The sequence below is a fragment of the Gopherus flavomarginatus genome, chromosome 1 (assembly GCF_025201925.1).
Source record: "Gopherus flavomarginatus isolate rGopFla2 chromosome 1, rGopFla2.mat.asm, whole genome shotgun sequence".
Lineage (NCBI taxonomy): Eukaryota > Metazoa > Chordata > Testudines > Testudinidae > Gopherus > Gopherus flavomarginatus.
The window spans coordinates 353,043,498-353,067,320 of NC_066617.1; the positions used below are offsets into that span (position 1 = coordinate 353,043,498).

The 23,823-nt window shown below is 42.2% G+C and overlaps 1 protein-coding gene across 13 annotated transcripts in view; it reads left to right on the top strand.

Moving 5' to 3' along the window:
- The window catches only part of DLG2 (discs large MAGUK scaffold protein 2), a 1,579,821-nt gene that overhangs the window by 1,275,416 nt on the left and 280,582 nt on the right, over positions 1–23,823 (top strand). For all 13 annotated transcript variants that reach the window (XM_050940648.1, XM_050940534.1, XM_050940523.1 and 10 more), the window contains one exon: positions 9,391–9,493. In XM_050940648.1, coding sequence (XP_050796605.1) covers positions 9,391–9,493 — 103 coding nt within the window. The remainder of the gene's footprint in view (positions 1–9,390; positions 9,494–23,823) is intronic.

Consider the following 23,823-nt stretch of genomic DNA (forward strand, 5'->3'; position numbering starts at 1 on the left):
GTTAGAGTTCACTTGCATTATAGGAAAGAATATTTCCCTCCACTGGATTAATTGAGTGGAATTCTACAGCCCATATTATGCATTGTGAGGTCAGACTAGATGATCATAAAGGTCTGTTCTGACTTTAAAATCTATAAATCTGTCTGAGATTTCAGCAGCAAAAATTAAGACCCAGTGCATTTAGTACTTTAAATGTCAAAAATAAAACCTTGGAATCATTCTGTACACCCACAGGCAGCTAGTGCAGAAAGCAAATCAGTGTGTATACAGAATCCATTCCACCCACCTTGATAACAAATGCATGACTGCATTCTGCACCAGTTGATCTTTGGGGGATAGATCGGCTTTTTGGTTAGCCCAGTGTAAAGTAATCCATTGCAGGAATTCAATGTATCTCTCTTAATTTGTCTAATCCTGCCTAATCTAATCTGTCTCCTGGCTTGCTTGCCTATCATTGTAATATTGAGAGGCTACAAAAATAGACGTACGTATAGTTTAGCCCATAATATACCTGCCCTTGTTATGCTGAAGCCACCCACTTAATCTGACATATCTAACTCTTTTCATTCTCCACAATGTAAATGCAGGAAATGTATGTCTGATGCACAGCTACAAATCGTGGAATAACAAAGGCACAACTACAAAATGGGGAATAACCGTCTAAGTGGTAGCACTGCTGTCATGGTATAATCCCCCACCCTGAACCTTAGCTTCCAAAAGATGGGGTACCAGCATGAATTCCTCTAAGCTCAATTACCAGCTTAGTACTTGTAGCGCTGCCACCAACCAGGAATTCCAGTGCCTGATACACTCTGATCCCCCCAAAACCTTGCCTGGGGACCCCCAAGACCCAGTCCCTCTGGATCTTAACACAAGGAAAGTAAACCCTTTCCCTCACCGTTGCCCCTCCCAGGCTTCCCCTCCCTGGGTTACCCTGGAAGATCACTATGATTCAAACTCCTTGAATCTTAAAACAGAGAGGAAAATGCACCTTCCCCCCTCCTTCTCTCTCCCCCTCCGAGACTCTCCCTGAGAGAGAAAGTAATCCTAACACAGAGAGAAAATTAACCTCTCTCTCCCCCTTCCCTCCTTTCTCCCCACCAATTCCCTGGGGTCTCACACCAGAATAAAAAAAACAATAAGGTTCTTAAACAAGAAAAGCTTTTAATTAAAGAAGGAAAAACAGTAAAAATTATCTTTGTAAATTTAAGATGGAATATGTTACAGGGTCTTTCAGCTATAGACACTGGGAATACCCTCCCAGCCTAAGTATACAAGTACAAATTAAAATCCTTTCAGCAAAATACAAGTTTGAACTCCTTCCAGCCAAATACACATTTGAACTCCTCCCAGCCAAATACACATTTGCAAATAAAGAAAAACAAACATAATCCTAACTTGCCTTATCACCTAGTACTTACTATTTTGAATCTATAAGAACCTGTATAAGGGAGATTGGAGAGAAACCTGGTTGCACGTCTGGTCACTCTCAGAACCCAAAGAGAACAACAACCGAAATCTAACAGCACATACAAAAACTTCCCTCCCTCAAGATTTGAAAGTATCCTGTCCCGTGATTGGTCCTCTGGTCAGGTGACAGCCAGGCTCACTGATCTTGTTAACACTTTACAGGCAAAAGAGATATGAAGTACTTCTGTTCTATTAACTCTTACTTATCTGTTTATGACAACTGCTCTAAAGGATGTGAGGGTTATGGTGGATCACAAACTGAACATGAGTCAACCAATGGAATGCAGCTGCAAAAAAAAGCTAATATGATTCTGTAGTATTGTCAAGGCTGAATCCCAACTCTGTCACTCTGAGTGCAGAAGTGGGGCCCACAAGGATTTTAAAAATTAATACTTGCCACTCCAGGCTTGTATTAAACTCCCAAGGTTACAGCTTTTCTCTGACTTTGGCTTCGTAAATGCTGCCATCGCCCAAATGCAGAGAAAAAAACCCTTTGAACTCAGGAACGAGCACTTGGGAATTCTTTCCTGTGGGGTACTCTCAAACCCTTTCACCCTTCTCCCCTCGTCTCCCCCTCCCGGGGGGAAGAGCTGAGAAAGAAAACAAAGGAAATTAGCTGTTGCCACCTGCTAATTAAACTACATACACAAAACTCTTAGCACACCAAAAATCTGATCCTGTTCTTCAAAAATGTAAATTTTATTAAAACCAAAAAGAAAGAAAATACATCTGGAACTTAGGCTTTTGCTAGATTTTCAAGAGCAATTCCAAAAAACAAGCACACAAACTAGGTTACAAGCAAACAAAAGCATCTTGGGTTAGCACAGAGGAGTCCACAAGCCAATAAGAAATAAAAGGAATAACCCTAATCATGTCTAGCTAAACATTCTGAGTAAGTAACATTTGAAGTTCAGATAAGGAGTTCGAGGCATGATCTGGTGATTTTTTTATCATACCTGGCTTAGCCGCTTATAGCATGGCTGCTCTTTCCCCCCAGCCCGGAGAACACAGACAAAGGGAAAGTTTCTTTCCCAATTTTAAAAAATTCTGCCTTGCCATAGGCTCTTTTGTTCAGGTGTCCACTTTTTTTTGTTTACTTGGGGGACTTTTTAACCATTTACAGGTAAAGCAGGTAAAGAACAGCTACCAAGAGGGATTTTACAGCTAACTGACTGACTGAGTGTCCATCAAAGGGAGCTATCCCCCCACTTTATTTATCACAAGTATATTAAGAGGAGCCATGAATGTAAGACACAGGAGTAACTGTCTCACTCTATTCAGCAATGGTGAAGCCCCAGCTGGAGTACCGTGTCCAATTCTGGGCACCACAATTTAGGAAAGATGTGAAAAAATTGGAAGGAGTCCAGAGGAGAGCACCAAACATGATAAAATATTTAGAAAACCTGACCTATGAGGAAAAGTTGAAGAAACTGAATATGTTTAGTCTTGAGAAAAGAAGATGGAGGGGTGACCTGATAGTTTCCAGTGTGTTAAGGGCTGTTATAAAGCAGATGGTGATCAATTGTTCTCCATGTTCCTTGCTGCAGAGTATACCTTCAGTGAAGATTTAGGTCGGATATTAGAAAAAACTTCCTAATTGTAAGGGTAGGGAAGATCTGGAAAAAGCTTCCAAGGCAGGTCATGAAATCCCCATAATTGGAAATGTTTAAAAACAAGTTGAGATGTCTAGGGATGGTCTAGGTTTACTTGGTCTTGCCACAGCACAGGGGGCTGGATTTGATGATCTTCCTTCCCTATATTCCATGAAAGCTTCTGCATATAGGTTGGTTTGCATCTGTGGGTTCACTCTGTTGTACTCTGATAGGAGGCTCAACATAAAAGTATTCAATCTCACCCAGTTGTGGGCATCCTATCCTGAGTTTTAAAAATGTCCTCTGAAGCTTGACATAATCATAGAATCATAGAATATCAGGGTTGGAAGGGACCTCAGGAGGTAATCTAGTTCAACCCCCTGCTTGAAGCAGGACCAATTTCCAACTAAATCAAAGCCAGGGCTTTGTCAAGCCTGACCTTAAAAACCTCTAAGGAAGGAGATTCCACCACCTCCCTAGGTAACCCATTCCAGTGCTTCACCACTCTCTGAGTGAAAAAGTTTTTCCTAATATCCAACCTAAACCTCCCCCACTGCAACTTGAGACCATTACTCCTTGTTCTGTCATCAGGTACCACTTAGAACAGTCTAGATCCATCCTCTTTGGAACTCCATTTCAGGTAGTTGAAAGCAGCTATCAAATCCCCCCTCATTCTTCTCTTCTGCAAACTAAACAATCCCAGTTCCCTCAGCCTCTCCTCATAAGTCATGTGCTCCAGCCCCTAATTATTTTTGTTGCCCTCCGCTGGACTCTTTCCAATTTTTCCACATCCTTCTTGTAGTGTGGGGCCCAAAACTGGACACAGTACTCCAGATGAGACCTCACCAGTGTGGAATAGAGGGGAATGATCACATCCCTCAATCTGCTGGCAGTGCCCCTACTTCTACAGCCCAAAATGCCATTAGCCTTCTTGGCAACAAGGGCACACTGTTGACTCATACCCAGATTCTCGTCTGGATTCTAGGTCCTTTTCTGCAGAACTGCTTCCTAGCCATTCGGTCCCTAGTCTGTAACAGTGAATGGGATTCTTCTGTCCTAAGTGCAGAACTCTGCACTTGTCTTTGTTGAACCTCATCAGGTTTCTGTTGGCCCAATTGTCTAATTTGTCTAGGTCTCTCTGTATCCTATCCCTACCCTCCAGCGTATCTACCCCTCCTCCAAGTTTAGTGTCATCTGCAAACTTGCTGAGAGTGCAGTCCAAGCCATCCTCTAGATCAGTGTCGCTTGGTATAGTCTGTAAAGAAAGCTGTGATGGGGTCCCCAGGGTGCTACCTTTACCTTGGGACAGCTGAACCCTCTGTCCCGCCAACACTGTGATGCTGTGCCAAGCCACAAATCTCTGGCAGGTACTGCACTTATACAGACATCCACAGGCAGAGACACACGCAACTGAGCTGCATGAATGAACTCCCAGCCACTTATGAACCACCAATAGGGAGACTCCAGCCAATTCCCCCCTGCAATTCCCCACCCTTGCACCCCAGAACTGTATCATCTTGCACTGGTCAGAAGCGTGGACAGTTTAAGTTTGTTACCCAGTCCACCCTTCCCTCAATGTGGAGAAGATGGTAAACTGAGCTGAGATTTCCTCAGCACTTCAACCAAAACACACTGTTTAGATAAAATATAAAACAGATCCATTAACTACAGAAAAATAGATTTTAAGTGATTATAAATAGCAAGTGTAAAGATGGAAGTTGGTTACTTAAGAAATAAAAATAAGTTCTCAGTCTGGGTTCTACAAACTAAACAGGAGTTGAATCAAGTGATGTCTCCCCCTGACAGATGGTACAAGCACGTTAAAGATCCTGGAACTCTTTCCCAGCCTGGGACCACTCTCCCCAGTTCAAAGTCTCTGTCCTTCAGACGTTCCTCCAGGTGTTGAGTTGGGGGGAAGGAGGGAGATGCCAAGTGATTATGTCACTTACCCTTTTTTATAGCTTCTTCCAGCTTGCTGGAAAGATCTTTTGTTATAATGTGTGGGTCTTCCCCCACTGCTCAAGCAGTCTCCATTGTCTACATACTGTCTTTGAGAAGTCCTCTGTACTGGCCCTTGGGAGAGTGGATTCCCTTTAATGGGCCATCAGCACATCTGGCTGCTGCATTGTTGTACCTGAAAGGCTGATTGTGGGTGTTCCCAACCTCATAACATATCAGTAACATATAAAATAATGCTTCATAACCTCACATATAATGATAGCACATTATTATTAATGTTAAACAGATCAAGACTTTTAAAATGATACCTCACAAGGCATATTTTGTACAAAACGTATCCTAATTATAGGACAGTGATGAGTATGGAGGTTCCAGGGTGCCACTGTGAGATAGAGTGTCACAGTAGCCACCAAATCACACATCTCAAAAATCCCATAGACTGCCTAAGGGATCTGGAGGATATTGGAGTAAGACCTGCTTAAAACTTTTAGACCAAAAATCTTAGAAAAATAAGTTTTGAAAACAATTTTTTTGAGGAAAAAAATAATTTTTAACAAATATTTTGCATTTTCATTTTTTAAAATGTAACCTAGAGTTTTGTTTTCAGATTTTTGTTTTTTTATGACTTTTTTCCCTGGAATAATAGGGTTTTTTTCTTTGTCATGAGAAAAGTATGGGAAGAAAAAAAATTTTATCAACCAGCTCTAATAGGAACCTGTATGGAAGAACACACATTATCACAATTCAGGCTAGTAAAAACAAACACACTGTCACCGGCTGAGACTCTGTCAAATACAGTTTGATCTAAACTAGATCAACATGTTCCCGCTTGCAGCCGAACATTTCTTAAAATTGTTAAATCGTTCTTTATCATAGTCTGATCTGCTTTCTCAGAAACTGCAGGTAGGGTCAATACCAACAACAGTATTAGCAACTCATATTTTTTTATTGGTGCAAACAACTAAGTGAATAATAATTGGAGATTTCCTAGAACTGGAAGGGACCTAGGAATGTCATTGAGTCCAGCCCCTTGCCTTCACTAGCAGGACCAAGAACTGATTTTTGCCCTAGATCCCTAAGTGGTCCTCTCAAGGACTGAGCTCACAACCCTGGGTTTAGTAGGCCAGTGTTCAAACCACTGAGCTATCCCTCTCCCCTAAGTTCTTACTCAGAGAATAAATCTTAGTCCTCAGTGAGTTCATCATACAAGTGAGTTCATCATACAAATAATTATTGACCATGTGTTCCTGTAGCTCTTTTATTATCACTTTTTCTGAGATCAATGAGAGCAAGTTGGAAACTTGTCTATTTTCAAATATAGTAGAGTCAAAGAAAAGTCGTCTTAAATGGATTTCACTGCTATTATTTGTAAACTTTTATGGCATCAAATTAACCCCTAGTGTAACTCTACTGAAGTTATTCAATAACCCCCACAAATCCAATGTGTGTCCCTCCCTTTTTGTGTCAGAGAGAGCCTTGAAACGTAAAGCAGAGGTAACCAATTAGCAGGGTTATAAGTTTGAAATTCACATGCTGTGCATGGCCCTCTTCCCGATGAAACCCACAGCTTTAGTCTCTTCAATTTATGGAATAGCCTCAAATCAATTTGCACCTCTGGTGGACTGGAGCCACTAGGGCTGCTGTTGACGGTGCTAGCCTGAGCAGCTGTTTCTGAGCCACTTTTCTAGTGAGTAGTCATGAGTCTGCCTCCAAAAATGGGCATCTCAGTATTGTGGAAGGCTGCATGGTCCCATGAACTAAGCAGGACATAAGGAAATCCCTGTCTTTTAATACCAGATCTGATACTGACGTCCTCTGTGGCCTGTGTCAGGTCACTTAACCTCTGTGCCTCAATTTTCCCATCTGTATACTGAAGATAACCTCTCAATGGTGACGTGACTACTACTCAGTTTATGTCTGCTGAATGTTCTGTAAGAGCAAATGAGTAGTAGTATTTGTGATTCGTTATTTGATTTGCTTTATTAGCTTCCCCAGTGGACGTTACAAAGATTTGGGGAAACGCAAAGAAATCTCAGTGACACTCCCTAGACTCTTCAGGGTGATATTATATATAATGATTGGAACTGAGTGGGATGTCTAATTATTTTACAGGCTCACATCAAAATGCCAAAATCAAGTCTGCCACATCCGTCCTGGATATGCCAAGGACTGTATGGTGAAAAAAGAACAGTGCTCCTGAGCAGAAGTCTGAGTCCAAGGGAGTCTGTCTTCTGCTTTTTCACAAAGTTGCTTTTCAACAGCTTCAGAGCTGTTCACCCTTCTCCCATATTGTCTGTGAGCTGGCACTTACTCGGCTCATATTCCCATGTTTGCTTGCCCCAAGAGCACCCAAGACATTTTAGAGACATAGACTTTAAGGTCAGAAGGGACCATTATGATCGTCTAGTCTGACCTCCTGCACAATGCAGGCCACAGAATCTTACCCTGTAATAAATCCCTAACCTATATCTGAGCTATTGAAGTCCTCAAATCATGGTTTAAAGACTTCAAGGTCCAGAGAATCCTCCAGCAAGTGACCTGTGTCCCATGCTGCAGAGGAAGGTGAAAAACTCCCAGGGCCTCTGCCAATCTGCCCTGGAGGAAAATTCCTTGCCGACCCCAAATATGGTGATCAGTTAAACCCTGAGCATGTGGGCAAGACTCACCAGACAGATACCCAGGAAAGACATCTGTAGTAGCTCAGATCCCACCCCATCTAACATTCCATCACAGGCCATTGGACATATTTACCACTAATAGTCAAAGATGAATTAATTGCCAAAATTAGGCTATTCCCATCATACCACCCCCTCCATAAACTTATCAAGCTTAGTCTTGAAGCCAGATATGTCTTTTGCCCCCACTGCTCCCCTTGGAAGGCTGTTCCAGAACTTCACTCCTCTGATGGTTAGAAACCTTTGTCTAATTTCAAGTCTAAACTTCCTGGTAGCCAGTTTATATCCATTTGTTCTTGTGTCCGCATTGGTACTGAGCTTAAATAATTCCTCTCCCTCCCAGGTATTTATCCCTCTGATATATTTATAGAGAGCAACCATATCTCCCCTTTTGCTTACGCTAAACAAGCCAAGCTCTTTAAGTCTCTTTTCATAAGACAGGTTTTCCATTCCTCGGATCATCCTTGTAGCCCGTCTCTGTACCTGTTCCAGTTTGAATTCATCCTTCTTAAATATGAGAGACCAGAACGGTACACAGTACTCCAGACGAGGTCTTACCAGTGCCTTGTATAATGGTACTAACACATCGCCTGATGCATCCCAAGACCGCATTAGCTTTTTTCACAGCCATATCACATTGGCGGCTCATAGTCATCCCGTGATCAATCAATACTCCGGGATTGAGTCCCCAACTTATAATAAAAATTCTTATTATTAATCTCTAAATGCATGACCTTGCACTTTTCACTATTAAATTTCATCCTATTACTGTTACTCCAGTTTACAAGGTTATCCAGGTCTTCCTGTATGATATCTCGGTTCTTCTCTGTATTGGCAATACCTCCCAGCTTTGTGTCATCCACAAAGTTTATTAGCACATTCCCACTTTTTGTGCCATTTGTCTGACTTCCTCATGATAAATGCCGACAAAGCATGTATCACCAACTAGCTCTGTACATGAAACAGGTTTTGAAATGTCCACAAACCTTTAGAGCTGGATTCTCTGGTTGGCTAAGTTCGTGTTACACTGCTTATGCAACCCAAAGTGAAGTTAAATGAATGGAGAAACCCCCATGGAAAATCTCCAGTCTGTAAAGCTGGCAGAGGTGTCTAGGCTGCCTCTTGCGCCTATGCTACCACCTCCCTCCTGCACCTGAACTGCCCAGTGCAAGATGGGGAGGAGGCATGCTGGGAACGGGAAGCAGGCATTCATGGCTGGGGTATGGTGGAGCGAGGCTTCACTGCAGCAGATGCTCTGCTGATAGAACGTCTCCCTGCCGGTTAGGGTTACATCAGGCTTGCAAGAGCAAGATCAGTGTGTCCCAGCTGGGTTCCTGTCAGGACTCCCTCTTCATGGTGCTCAGGAACAGTAAAGAATTGAACCTTCAATTCAAACCCTATAAAGTCAAGTTAAAATTGGTCAAGATTTTAAACAAAAAGATTAAGAAAAATGAGACCTTAAGAGAGCAGAAAACAAGATAGACAGCTGTCTCCGGTGAATATAATACAGATCAGTGTGTTATAAACACAATGTACAGTAGTCTGATCCAGTGGCAAAGGATCTTGGTCAATCATAAGTTCCAACCCCCCAGCCCCTGGGCCCTTTCCCAAGTATTAAAGCAGGTTCTCCATGGCTTTCCATCCATTATGAAGCAAGTTCAGATGGTTGTTTTTTGTTTTCATTTCTCCTGCAGGTGAATGGCATTGATCTTCGCGGTGCTACCCATGAGCAGGCTGCAGCTGCACTGAAAGGAGCAGGGCAGATAGTAACTATCGTAGCACAATACCAGCCGGAAGGTAAGTCAATGAACTAATTTACTGTCCAATTAAGAAGTGCTGTTGGGTTTCATCTGATGCTCTTTGGCTGGAAGAATAATGTCATCTACCTTGCAAGACTTCAGGAATAGGAAAAGCAATAAAATTGGGAAAAAGTGGCGATAAGAATCACGCAGAATAAAACGGTGGTGGTTTAGCATCCTGTGTGTGGTGTCTTATGTGGTCTTATTCCACTGCCTGGTGGATGAAGAGGTGTCCTCCTCACACTAACTGTCCTCAGATGTGGCATTCATGGGACCTATTGCTGATAATCTCAAGGATATCAAAGGCTGAATAGACATAGAGAGTGAAGTACCTTTTCACCCTTAGAAAGTGGCCCCTCCATGTGAGAACTGAGATACACTGGTGGGCCAGTTGTACTTCCGTGATGTACCTTTTCAGTGGCTAAACTGAGGATTTCAGTCAACAGGCTTTGTCAAGCTGCCACTTTTCATAAATAATAAATTCTCACTCACTCCCTTTCTCATGCTTTGACTCATACTCCCCATCCCCCAAGTTAAAATTAGAACAGAAAATGTGCAATTAAGACAGATACTTTGGAAAGAGATGAGGTAAGAAGAAAAAGAGAGGAAAATTAGAAGCAAACAAAATTTCAAATGTACTTTATTACATACATGAAATAATTGTCTTAGTGTGTGATTGTGTGTGTGTGTGTATATATATATACACACACACACACACACACATATAGATACATTTCAGATCAAGGAAGAGGGGGTAAAAAATAATAGTATTACAGAAAGTTCTTGACAGAAGATTTTGAGTGAAACCTTAGTCCAATGTATTCTTGGTTCCCATTAGTTGCTGCAGTCTTGTTTATCTTTTCCAGTTTAATAGGAACAGAAATATCAATTTAGACTGTTATTACAGAAAGTCGCAAGTAAAATTGCAGCTCTTGATTTTTTGGATGATAAACAATAGTGCATAATGTGCCAGCTTTCTGAGCAGCCAGCTGATGATTGGCAATTAGAATGGAGGAAAGAGTTAGTGCTTCAATAAGTTACTATTCATGTGGTAAAGAAAAGAGCATAAAATACATAGCTGTTGCGATATTATAAACTGACCCTGTAACCTACAGTTGCAGTGCAAAGGAAAAGAGGAAGTAATAGTGGTGAATGGGTTCAGAGTTTATCTGAACCTTATATGAACTCCGAAGCATTTTTGAGTATGTAGAGTGGCCTGGAAATCTTACGTAAGTGGGTTCTATTGCAAGATTTCTAGAGCTTGCCATCAGGCTGAATAGCTTTTCTCTTGTTATTAAGGCATTTTCACTTCTCAGCTTGCCTGGAACTAGGAAATGCAGAGGCTAGCAAAAATAAAACATGTTTTGGTGGGTAAACAGGAGGGCATTCCCTTTCCTCAACCCTTCTCCTTTTTCTTTTTTGGTCTTTCTTTTACACCTACACCGTTTTTTATTTCTCTTATCTCTCTGAGACAGAAATAGACAAATTGATATGGGACAAAGTTATGAAAGACGAAAGATAAAAGCAGAGTGGGAAGGGAAGAAGACGAAAAGTGAGGACAGAATTGGAACTAAAAATACAAGAAATAAAAAAGTGAGGGGGGCCATCTAGAACTGGGTGACATTTTTGGATCAATGGTTTATTTGCTAAAAAATGCAGTTACGGTCAACCCAAAGCTATCGCAAATTTGACCTGAGAAACCATCCAGTTTTCCAGATCAGATGCTGCCCTTGGGAATGCAGTCTTGTTTCAGTCTTGGACTCAGCTCTGAAGACTCCCCCTTCAGCTGCGGGTGCTGCTTAGTAGTCACCTGAAGTGAAGCACTCATAGGAGCACTACTTGAAGAAGGAGAGGTTACTCACCTTGTGCAGTAACTGGAGTTCTCTGAGGTGTGTCTCCCTATGGGTGCTCCACTATCCCCTCTCCTTCCCCTCTGCTTCCAGTTTCCCTTGTGGGACTTTGCAGAGGAGAAGGAACTGAGGACAGGTCACCTGCCCGACCCTATATAGCCTTGGTGTGGAGCATGAGGTTGTGTAGGGCACCTGTGTGGGCTAAATGTGTATTGCTGCTGAAGATGCATGGGGTGCATGTGCACCTGATGTGGAGAACCTGCAGGGTGACACATCTCAAAGAACTGCAGTTACTGTACAAGGTAGTAACATCTCCTTCATGTCCACTGAAGGTAGGATAAGAAGTAATAGGCTTAATCCACAGCAAGGTAAGTTCAAGTTAGATGTTAGGTAAAACTTTCCAACTATAAGGGTAGTTGAGCTCTGGGCTAGGCTTCCAAGGGAGGTTGGGGAATCACCATCATTGGAGGGTTTTAAGAACAGGTTGAAGAAACACCTTTCAGGGATGGTCAAGGTTTACTTGATCTGCCAGTGTAGGGGCTGGACTTGATGTCTTCCTGAGGTCCCTTCCAGCCTTACATTTCTATGATTCTATGATCCATAATGATTATTGCAGCTCCAGTTCAGCTGGATATTTCAACACCTGCCTAGCATTAAGCACAAGAGCAGTCCTGTTGACTTCAATGACACTACTTATGTACTCAACTGCTAGTTGAAGGTAAAACAAATACAAGCGATTAAAAACTTGTCGATCAAAAAGACGAGAGGGTCCACTCACTCCTATTTTAGCCATGCTTTCACACTGATAATCATACTCATGGAAACATTTTTGCTTGCCCTAACTTTTTTCCTCAATAGCAATCTTTTCAAACTCCTTTTAAAGCCAGTTAGTGCCTTTGTAAAAATGCACAGCCAGCAAGGAGCCATTCACCGTCTTCTGCAGCATGGACTTGCTTGGTATGTCCTGAGTAGCTGTTGTAAGATGAGGCACATCTTAAAAGGGCATGGCCATGTGCGTGTTCAGTGGCTCTCTAAGAGGTCAGCATTCACCCACAGTTGTCCTACTGGGAGTAAAGAAAATATCTTCAGCATTTCAAATTCCATTGGATAGTATGTATTCCCATTTTAGTGGTGATGGTCATGCTGAAGTACAGTAAGGAAGGAGTTATGGTAAAATTCTGTGGTCAGTGTAACTGATCCAGTTTGAAAGAAAGGGGAACTATGCTTTAAATATAGACAACTCATCCTGAATGGAGAAGATGTGGGGGAAGAAAATATTGGCCTCTAGGTTGGGAACACTAAGGGTATGTCTGCACAGCTATTAGACACCCACAGCTGGCCCATGCCAGCTGACTCAGGCTTGCAGGGCTCAGGCTGTGGGGCTGTTTCATTGCTCTGTTGACTTATGGGCATGGTCTGGAGCCTGAACTCTGCGGCCCTCTCACCTTGCAGGATCCAAGAGCCCAAGCCTGTAAATCTACACAGCAGTGAAACAGCCTGAGTGTCGCGTGCCTGAGTCAGCTGGCACAGGCCAGCTGTGCGTGTCGAGGAGTTGTGCAGACATCCCCTATGAAATAAATTCCACATTCTACTCTCAGCTGCACCCATTCATCCCCAGTACAGGGCTGTAAACAAAATTTAGTCCTCAGATATTTGCAAAATATTCAATGTCAGTAGTCTGGAAACTGTGCTGTGCTGCATTGCAGTATCTCTGCAGCTGTTCCCTTACAGCAATCCCTGGGAAAACCATTAAGCCAGTCGGCTATTCTGTGTGCTATAAATCTTTCAAGCAAATCAACTAACACTTTACTGTAACAGCATGTATGAAGGGAAGATATTCATTAATTACAACTTGATTAGACCAATTGATGCCAAAGGGGCCAAAAAGTTGTTATAATGAGTATGTTTGCACTCTAGCCCTGTTTGCGCTGTTAGCTGCTTGCTGGCACAAATACGGCACTATACATTTTTGAGGAAAGCTGAGTATGTTGGGTAGTAATTGACTATCAGAGTTTTGGTGAGAACGGGAATCTCAGAGACAGCTATCCTCTCTGATACACTTGTATCTTTATTTGCTGACGTTAGCAATGGTAGTTACTAGAGCTATAATTGTAGCTAAAAGCATCTTAAAATAGTGAAGCAGATAATTCCTGTTTGTGGTTCCTTTTTCTCTGAAGTTTGGAGTTTAAGGTTACATACACCTTTTTGCCTGTTTACATGTGACCTGCGTCAGCATTTACAGGAGTCCCTTCTCTGTCTTACGTCTGTGTCTCAATTGTAGGTGGGGATGGAGAAATCTTGTGTTTTTAAAATACTAGGCTACACTTTCTAAGCACCACTGTTGTACTTTCCTTACGGAATGACTCCTGGGTTACTTCTTATCCCCCACTATTACCGCCTACTTGCTACCTCAAAAATGTAAACGCATGTCTTGATGAGTCTAATGTTTTGGTATAATTTTAATGCATATGCATGATTCACACGTCTGGCCCTTCTGGATGCTACAGAAATAAGGTAGATATAAAATACACTGCAAATGTAAATGGCTTTATCTATACATCTGTGGCAAGCTGTCTTGATGTACATTTAAATATACATACAGACACACTCAGGGCCTTTTCTGTAGTTGATATAAATTGGTGTAGCTCCATTGACTTTGATAGAGTTACACTAATTTATACCGCTGAGGATCTGGGCCCTCAGCATCTTGGTGCCTCTGTGTGTGCATGTCTGCTCAGAGAATCCAGAGTACAAAGACTGTGTGTCACGCATACACTTTTAAAGTGTATTTTATATGTATGTGGGAAAAGAGTATGTATGAACACATTTATATGAGGAAGGGGGCATAAACACTCCCACTTCATCCTCGGTGTTCATCTGGCTGGCTGGAGAATGCCAGCATTGTAAAGTCAGTAACAGTAAAAACATTTAGGATCATTTTTAACTGATTGCCTGGCTCCTGGAGCTGAGTGGGAGATTTCATTGGCTGAAAAATCCAATGTATTTTTCATTAGGAGAATAATTTAGAAAGAAGAGATGATACAGATGAGACAAACAGGTTCCAAGCATCGTAATGGGACATTGGTGCATATATTGAGTGACCAAGATGTTCTGAATTAAAGTTGAATTCCTATTCTGTTGAGGCTTTCCCACAGAAATGCTCTTGAATCTGTAGTATAATTAAAAAAATCAGAAACGTGCACTTCAGATCTTCCCTGCAAGTCTAGGACACATTGCTATAGTAAGAAATAGACTTATTCATGGGGTAATTTAATGGGCTATTCACCCAAAAATAGCTACAGCTATTTTACAAAGTGCAAAGAAAGCAACTGCAGTGAGAGCTGAGGACTGTGATATTAAAGGATGTGATGACAGGGACTCCAGAAAACAGTTGTTATTCTCCAATGCTGGGGAATTCGGACGCTGAGGAAATTCCAAGGCAAGTTAAGTATTAAGGAGCGTGACAGGTGCCAAGCTAAGCTTATGACCTAGCAAAGGAGACATTGTGCATTGTCAAAGCCCAGTGCTGGTTTGAATGTGCTGCTCCCAGTGAAGTCAGTACAAGTGTTGCATTCAGCTTTTCAAAACTTGTAAGCTATTTAAGATGTTAGTGCAGTGGTGGGCAATCTGCGGCCTGCGGTTCGCATGCAGCCCATCAGTGTACTCCACTGGCAGGCCACAAGATAGTTCGTTTACATTGACCATCCAGGGATCTGCGAGTGGCTGTGCCTGTGGATGGCGTGAAGGTCCACACCCCTAAGGTCAGGGCAGCATGGGCTATTGATCAGGGGTCCATAAAGGAGCCCTTCAGTGCAGGGCAGCATGGTCTAGTGGCCGGAGTCTATAGCGCCGCCCTTCGGTGCAGGGCAGCGCGGCCTAGCGACCAGAGTCTATAGCGCCACCCTTTGCTACAGGGCAGTGGGGCCTAATGGCCGTAGTCCATAAATCAGCCCTTTGGTGCAGGGCATTGTGGCCTAGTGGCCATGGTCTATAGCATTGGGGTGCCCCTTATGGGGTGTGGCTGCCCTGGTAGGGTGCTCGGGCCCACCCAACTCCACTGGGCCCCAACCCAGGGCCCTAACAGTGGCGTAGTGGCTTGCCACTGACGCAGTGGGGGAGGGTCCTACCGAAACACGCTGAGCTTCCCCAGGCGGGAGGTACCACTCTGTCACCCTCCCTGGGTCACCTCCTACCAGAGTCTGTGTTGGGGTTTCCCATGAGGTGCTGGGTCCTCTGTGTTCAGGAGGGCCCGTCATCTCCAGGGTTTCCTCCAGTCACTGGGGTGCAGGTGGGCCATGGACAGCTTCTATTCCCGGCACAGCCAGAGGCTGTGGCTGGCCCTCTGCAGGAGATTCCCAGGCAAGTCCTTCCCCAGCGGCCTCCAGTCCAGAATGAGCTGGTCTCTCACCCTTTATACTACTAGAGCACGTGGAGCATGCCCAGTCATGCCAGGGAGGCGGGACTTCCACTGTCAATATGTGGGACTTAACCCTGTCTGGGCTAGTGTGGGATAAGCAGTCCCCATCACAACGGTCAATGTAAACAAACTGTCTCTTGGCCCGCCAGTGGATTACCCTGATGGGCTGCAAGTTGCCCACCACTGTGTTAGCATGATAGTATTTGACACTTATATAGCAACTTCCATCTGAGGATTATATAGAGCTTTACAAACATTAACCAAGACTCAACCAACACCAATGGGATGTACCTAGCAGTAGTAAACTGTATAGCCACTTTCCCCAGGTCAATAGGTGAGTCAGTAGAAAATTCAGGAATAGAGTCCCTGGCACCTTTCCCTTTGTTTTAGTCACTGCACTCTTCTTCGTCCCATGAATAATTCTCAACAGAAGTGAGTAAAATAATTTTGATGCGGGGCAGGGGGAGGGGGGAGAGAGCACCCAGACCTCAAAATTAAATGAATTATAATGGGGGATAAAAAATAAAAATGGCTGAGATTTTCAAGGCAGGATAGGGAATGTTCTCATAGACTCCTGGTCTATTTTGGCCTTAAAGTCTATCAATGATTGTCTCATTTGACATTCTGCACATTGCAAGACACAGAACCTCTCCTACCCACTCATGTAATAGGCCCATAACCTCTGTCTGAGTTACTGAAGTTCTTAAATCTTGAGCTAAAGACTTCATTACAGAGAATCCACCATTTACTCTAGTTCAGATCAGCAAGTGACCTGTGCTCCATGCTGATAAGGAAGGCAAAAAGCCTCTAGGGTCTCTGCCATTATGACCTGGAGAAAATACCTTCTTGACCCCAAATATGGTGGTCAATTAGACTCCGAACATGTGGGCAAGAGCCATGAGCCAGACATCTGGGAAAGAATTCACTGTAGTAACTCAGAAGCCTCCCCATCTAGTGTCCTATCTCCAGCCATTGGAGATATGTGGTAATAGCAGTCACAAATGGCCCATATGCCATTATAGGCAACTTCATCATATCATCCCTTTCATAAACATATCAAGCTCAGTCTTGAAGCAAATTATGGTTTTTTGTCCCCACTACTCCTCTTGGAAGGCTGTTTCAGAATTTCACTCCTCCGATAGTGAGAAACTTTAATCTAATATTAAGCCTAAACTTGTTGATGGCCTGTGTATATTGATTTGTTCTTGTGCCAACATTGGCCCTTAATCTGCATGCTGTCTCCCTCACTGGTGCTCATCCCTTTGATGTATTTATTGAGAGCAATCATATCTCCCCTCACCCTTTGTTTTGTTAGACTGATCAAGCCAAACACCTTAAGTCTCCTCTCATAAGATAGGATCTCCCTTCTGATGCATCCTAGGATTCCATTAGTCTTTTTTTGTGGCTGCATCACATAAGTCCCCAGTTTATAGCAAATATTTTAGTTAGTCCCTAGGCGCATAACCTTTCACTTTGCACTATTCAATTTCATCCCATTTCCATTACTCCAGTTTTCAGGGTTATCCAAATCTTCTTGTATGATATTCCAGTCCTCTTCCATATTGGCAATACCTCCCAACTTTGTGTTATCTGCAGATTTGAATAGCACACTCCCACTTTTTGTGCCAAAGTCATTACTGACAATGTTAAATAAGATTCATTTCAAGATGGATCCTTTAGGAACTCCATTAGTACTGTCCCTCCAGTACTTTTAATTCTCATATTAATCCCCATCTTCTCCACTTCAACTAATGTCAGAGAAAAACTTAGTTCTCGTTTTTTGTTTGGGTGCAGCAAAATCAAATACTTTATTATTTCTCAAGCAATTGCAATAGAGGGAGGGAGTGCCCTAGGACATAGGGTCACCCCAGTCCCAGACTGGTAAACAACAGGTAAACAATTACAGCAAGCATTTATACCTTTGTTACAGACCATAATAAGCAATAATACAGACAATAATAAGCAACAGCTGCATTTTGTTTATACATAGGCCATTCTGCTTTCTTATTTTTCTCACTTCTAGGAGACGCCAGTCTACATATTTTGTTATTAGAGCAAGGTTGTGACAACTTCTCACACAGTACTTTCCCACTCGCCTCACACCATCCTCGCTTCTACAAGTCTTGCGTCATTAGGGTTACAGCTAACTCTTGCTAACTGCTGGCCTGACTCTTGGTAACAGACTGTCATGCATTAAGATCCCCTACAAATCCTTGTCAATTCTTTCCCTGCTTCCACTCTAATAATTTCCCATGTGGAATTGTATTAAATGCTTTACTGAAATCCAAGTAGGTTAGATCTACTTCATTTCCTTTGTTTATAAAATCAGTTATCTTCTCAAAGAAAGAAATCAGTTGATATGGCACGGTCTACCTTTAGTAAAAACATGTCTTTTGTCCCACTTATCTTCATCTGTATGCCTTTAATTACTCTCTCTTTCAAAATTTATTCTAAGACCTTGAATATAATTGAGGTCAAACTAATGGGCCATTAGTTTCCGTGATCACCTTATTTTTTTCTTTTCTTAAATATATGTACTCTATTTGCAACTTTCCAGTCATAGAGTATGAATATGAGTTTACAGATTCATCAAAATCCTTGCTATTGGGCTTGCAATTTCATGTGTCAGTTCCTTTAATAATCTTGAATGGAGTTTATCCAGGCACCCCGATTTGGATCCATTAGGATGTTTGACTTTGATTTCCACCTTGGATGTGGTAATTTCTACTTCCTTATCCTTGTTCCCATTAGCCAACCTGTCACCGCCTGCAACTTTCTCATTAAAAGCTGAGGCAAAGTATTTAGCCATCTTGCCTAGTCCCAGTCTCTCACCCTTCTGCATTAAGGAGACAGTTTTCTGCATTCTTCTCATTGTCCGGGCACCAGTAGCAGGAGCATTGAGAGGACAGAAGACACAGTTTCCCTGTTCTCAGTTCTGCTTGTTGCCACAGCAGCTCCTGGCTGCCAGGAGGAGCTATTGCAGGGGAAAGTTCTGCTCAGCCCTTATAGCTGTAGGAATGGAGCATGCTATTTAATTCTGGGGGGTTGGTGCATGTGCATTTTGGTTGCACATAAAGCTGAGTGGAGATGGAGCATGCTCAATTCTAAGAATTGCACTCCCCTAAGAATTTAGCTGCCAAACTCTAAAAAGTTTTTACTAATCATGTGTGAACAGACACCTAACTTGCCCAAATTGGGGAAAATGTACACAGGATCTGCAAAAGCCATGATCATGATGCAAGGCTGCCTGGGGAAGGGCAAGTGGTACAACTTGCCTGGGGCCACCCAGGGGTCCCGTGAGCCCTGGCCCGGCAGCGGTCCAGGTCTTCAGCTGGCTTTTCGGCAGCGGAGGGCCCTTTAGTGCTGCCAAAAATGCAGAGCGACTGAAGGCCCCCCGCCGCTGAAATGCCGCTGAAGACCTGGACCACCGCCTGGTGAGTACAAGCGCTGCAGCTCCCCCGCTTTGCCCCAGGCCCCCTGAATCCTCTGGGCGGCCCTGTCATGACATCAGGGTGCCACCCACTCAAATTTCAAGAGCTACCTGTGGCATTTGTAATGGCTCATATAACAGCTGTCAAATGATACAAGTTTTGAGATTGGGCATATCTCTGGAGCATAACCATATGACTATAAAGTAGCCTCTTAAACATTGGTGTCATATTTTTGATCTGGCTATCGTCAACTAGCAAACCTATGGAAATAATAGTTACTATAATAGCTGCTCCTAGGATGATTGCTTCTTCGTGTACCATCTTTGTTTGTCATTAACTTCATTTCTTTTTAGTCTGCTAATAGCCTCTTTGGCTACTCTGACAGTTACCAGGAGAAATAAGCGTTAAGTTTAGGCTTAGCTGTCATTACTAACTCTTTATCAGCTAAAGGATCGTTGCCAAAGTGCAATCTGTCATGTCATCTTAAAAAAATAATATATTCTTTTTTTAGTGGAATAAACCTTTGCATGATGGGTCTTTGCATTACCAGACCCATGATTTCTTTAGTTCCAGCTTCTTTCTCCAGCTTGAGTCACCCTGTTAATGCCGAAGATAACAATTCAGGTAAAAACTTTGAAAAATGTAAGTGGAATAAACAATCTAAAATAAATTTAACATTGCTGTGCTAAGAAGTGAAATTAAAGTCAGTAAAAGGTATATTACAATTGTGTATGTATAGAGTTAAACTTCTATAAATGTGTTACAGAATCAGAGTCTAAGGCCAGAAGGGACAATCAGATCAACTAATCTAATTTCCTGCACATCACAGGCCACTAAACCCCGTGAGTTATCCCCCGCAATGAGCCCAATAACCTGGAGTTGACTAAAGTATTACAGCCCTCCAGCAGCTAATCTGTTGTTTGCCACAGGCAGAGAATAGGAGGGACTGAGGTACATGGATGCCTGAGACCTTTACAATGGCAGGGAAATGATTTTGTGAGATATACCCCGAAAAACATAGCAAGTTACATTGTACAATATATTTTCTCTTTGAAGCGGGAATGTCTATTGAATGCAATTACTTTCCTCTGTTGTTGTAAGTTGAGGATAGCTCAAAGATACTAAAGTCAACTATTTCAAATCTAGATGCCTGAAGCTAATCTCCTAAATCCAGTTAAACACCTACATAAAAATGGCCTGATTTTCAAAGCTGCTGAGCTTCGGTAGTTGTTTTGTTCTTTGGAAAGTCAGATAGTTGTATTAAGATCACTAACTATGGATTTAGGTGTCTAATGTCAGAAATACCGCTCTGAAAATCTTAACCTTAGACATCTGTAAGTACTTCCCCTGAGCTTTTCAAGGAAAAGTGATTTTAAAAATGATCATTATACCTCATGCTTTCTGTATACAGCACTTTTCTTAAAAACACTTTACATGCACAAAATAATCCTGAATGAGTTTTCTAAATATTGGTTCTAATTGTCATCTCAGTGTGGCATGCTGCATAAATATATTTAAATAATTGAATATACCGTATTTAAATTTATGTACATAGCACCTGTAGCTTTGTGTAAGAGAATTGCATACGAGAATATTTAAAAGAATGAGACTTAGAGAATAAATCGGAGCATTTCCAGGTGCTAAACTGGAACACCAGATGCATTAAAAAGTATGGGCAGATGCATCAGAAAATGTGGGTAGCAGAGAGAGATTAAAAAAGAAAAGGCTATCGGCAAAATTCAGGTGCATGCTCAGATTTCAAAACACTGTTTCAGGTCTCTCTCAAACGGACATGACAAAGTCAAAGAGCTCATCTCCCTTTGAGCTGTTAGAAGCATTTGCTGCTTAGCCAAGGAATTGTTTTTCCTTGAAAGGGCTGGATTTTCAGAAAGTGCTGGCCCCCCTAACCTCTGAAAATCAGGTCCCTTTATTATGTCTTAAGATGAGCACCCAAAAAATGAGGTTCCCAAAATCACTGGTCACTTTTTAAAATCTTATCCAGGATTCGGGAGGTTGTGTGTGTGTGCCTGTGTGTGTATGAGAGAGAGAGAGAGAGAGAGAATCAGCAAGGGCTCTGAGCCTCTTCCAACTGAAGGCAGAGCTCCTAACCACTGCAGTGTGAGCCCCATTAACCCCAAAGCACACATAATTATTCTAAAATTTAGGTTGCTTACACTAATGGTAATACATTATGCCATGAATGGTATTTGACTACTAAAGATACACGTTGTTGTACAAATTTGTTGAAAACCTGGCATATCCATCCTCAAGGTAGAATTAGACCTGTAGATTTGTAAACTATTTTGCTTATAGGCCTGTCTCCAAACCCTCATTCAAAAATGGCTTCACGTATTTGTCATTCTAGTAGTGAGTTCAAGAGCAATGTAAAATTATGAGGTCTTCTGCTAGAAGATAGATAGACACAGCATAGTCAGATGGACAGAGCATGGGCCTGGGAGCAAGAAGTCCTGAGTTCTAATTGTGACTTTGTCACTGACTCTGCAGGATTTTACATAATTCACTGTACACTCTGTTTTTGTTTCCCTTTCTATAAATGTAGCAATAATACTTGAATTCTGACCTCACAAAAGTCTGGTGAGGATTAGTTAATGTTTGTGCTTTGAAAGTATAAAGACCTATGTATGTGCCTACTGTTAATTGTTATGCAGGCTTTTGAGGATGGGGTGTTCTGATGGAACTCTCAGTGTTTGTGTTATCAATTTCAGTGCAAATTTCCTCACAGTTTTATAATGGCATGAAAGAAATGTAATGTTAGGAGTTAGCCTGCATGAGAATAAAGTATTGTTTCACTAATGTCATAACTTAGAGACTTTATATTTGATATTAAGTTGTAAGGCCCTAAATAGAATAGAATTACTTGTAGCATGATGAAAAAAGCTAATTGTGAAAATCTGGGGAACCTATGTGTAACTTATACATTTAGGAAATTTCTGTATTGTTGAACAGTGTAATGTGTAATGAGTCAGTCATGGGTTGATGAGGTCCCTGGCATGTAGCATCCACCCTGTCTGGAAGAAGCTACAGACTAAACAAAAGAAGCTGTAAACCCTAATGATTGTGGTTTGATAGGGCAATGGTATGCCAAGAAGAATGCCTGAGCTGGAAACCTAGTTCAGTCCCTTGTATCTGCAGGGATGGGGAATGGACAGTAGAAAATGTCCAAACAGGAAAACAAAGGGACAGAAGTATCAGAGCAGGGCGTTAAAGCTAGGAACAAAGGCCACAGGTTTTTGGAGGGAGAAGGGTCGTTTTTGATTGTTTGTTTGACCATGTTCCAGAGAAGAAACCATGAGGAGAGAGATCCAGGAGAGGGCGCTTGGAATCCTTAAAAGGACATTCCAGAGCAGTGAGGAAATGGAGGCAGGAATGCCATATAGGTGTGTTTTATAGTTTGACCTCGACCTGTAATATTTCTTACAGTCTCTAAAGTGAAGACTGTGTTAGAAACCTATCCGAAGTCCATGTCCATTTTTTTTCAACTATCCTGTCCCTGGAGAGGTGAACTGTAAACTTGAGTGCTCACAAGGTTGGAGGTCTGGGAAAGGGTGTGCTTAAGTATTGGGGTGTCTTGTGGGTCAGCAATGATTCTGCGGCCCAGTGCAGTTGGATCATGAGGTCCCATTTCCATGAATGGGGTAACAGACAGAGTCTGTGCCCAGGACGTATGCCAAAGAAGTCAAGAAAAGAGACAGTGCTAGGAATCCTATATAGGCAAAGGTAAGCTAAAGAGCAGTCCAGTGTGGAGAGACCCAATCATAGCAGCCTGGTGAGTGTCCCACAGGGGAGCTTGAGTAGGGCTGTGAGACTGGTGCAGAGGAACATACCAGCTATTTAGGGCATGCCAACTGCATTGCACTAATAAATATTCATTATCAATATTTTATTTGAACAACGTTAGACAAAACTATATGAATTAAGAGAGTGGTATAAATGACTTTATGAAATGAGGTAATAAGCAAGGTGACTATAATACTAACATCTATGTGGTGCAAGATTGTTGCTTGTCTGTGCAGAGGAATATGGGTCTGTAAGGCACCTGTGTGTCTAAGTGGGTGGATAGAGGCTGGACTTGGCAGAATCTTGACTCCACCCTTCCGTATACTGGCCAGTGCAGCTGAGGGTGAAGTCAGCTGGAGGACTGGTCAAAATTTTTCAGTCAAAACTAATTTTCAATGGAAAAAAATGGTTCTTATACATGAATATTAACTCCAGTAATTTATTAGGCCTGGGGATATCAGATTTGCTTTACTTTCAGAGGGTTTTCCCACAATAGTCCACTTAAATCCCCACTGTTTTACTCGAGGAGGGATGTAGTCAGCTCTTTTTGAAGCCTTTCAAAGAAGTTCCTGGGTCAGCCAGAAGAAGTCACTGAAAAATAACAAGGCGCTTCTCAGCTTCCCTCTTCTCTTCTAGAATTGAGCATACTGCCACTGTAGCATTTCAAGCTCTTTGCCAACCAAGAGGTACCTAAGAGATTGAGTTTGAAACCCTAATGATAATTCATTTAGCTGCAGTTAGTCCACAAAGTTGGTTTACTATGTGTTGACAATAATTGTAATGAAGGTAGAAACAATGGCTACTGATTGATGTGTATAATTACAGTTTATTC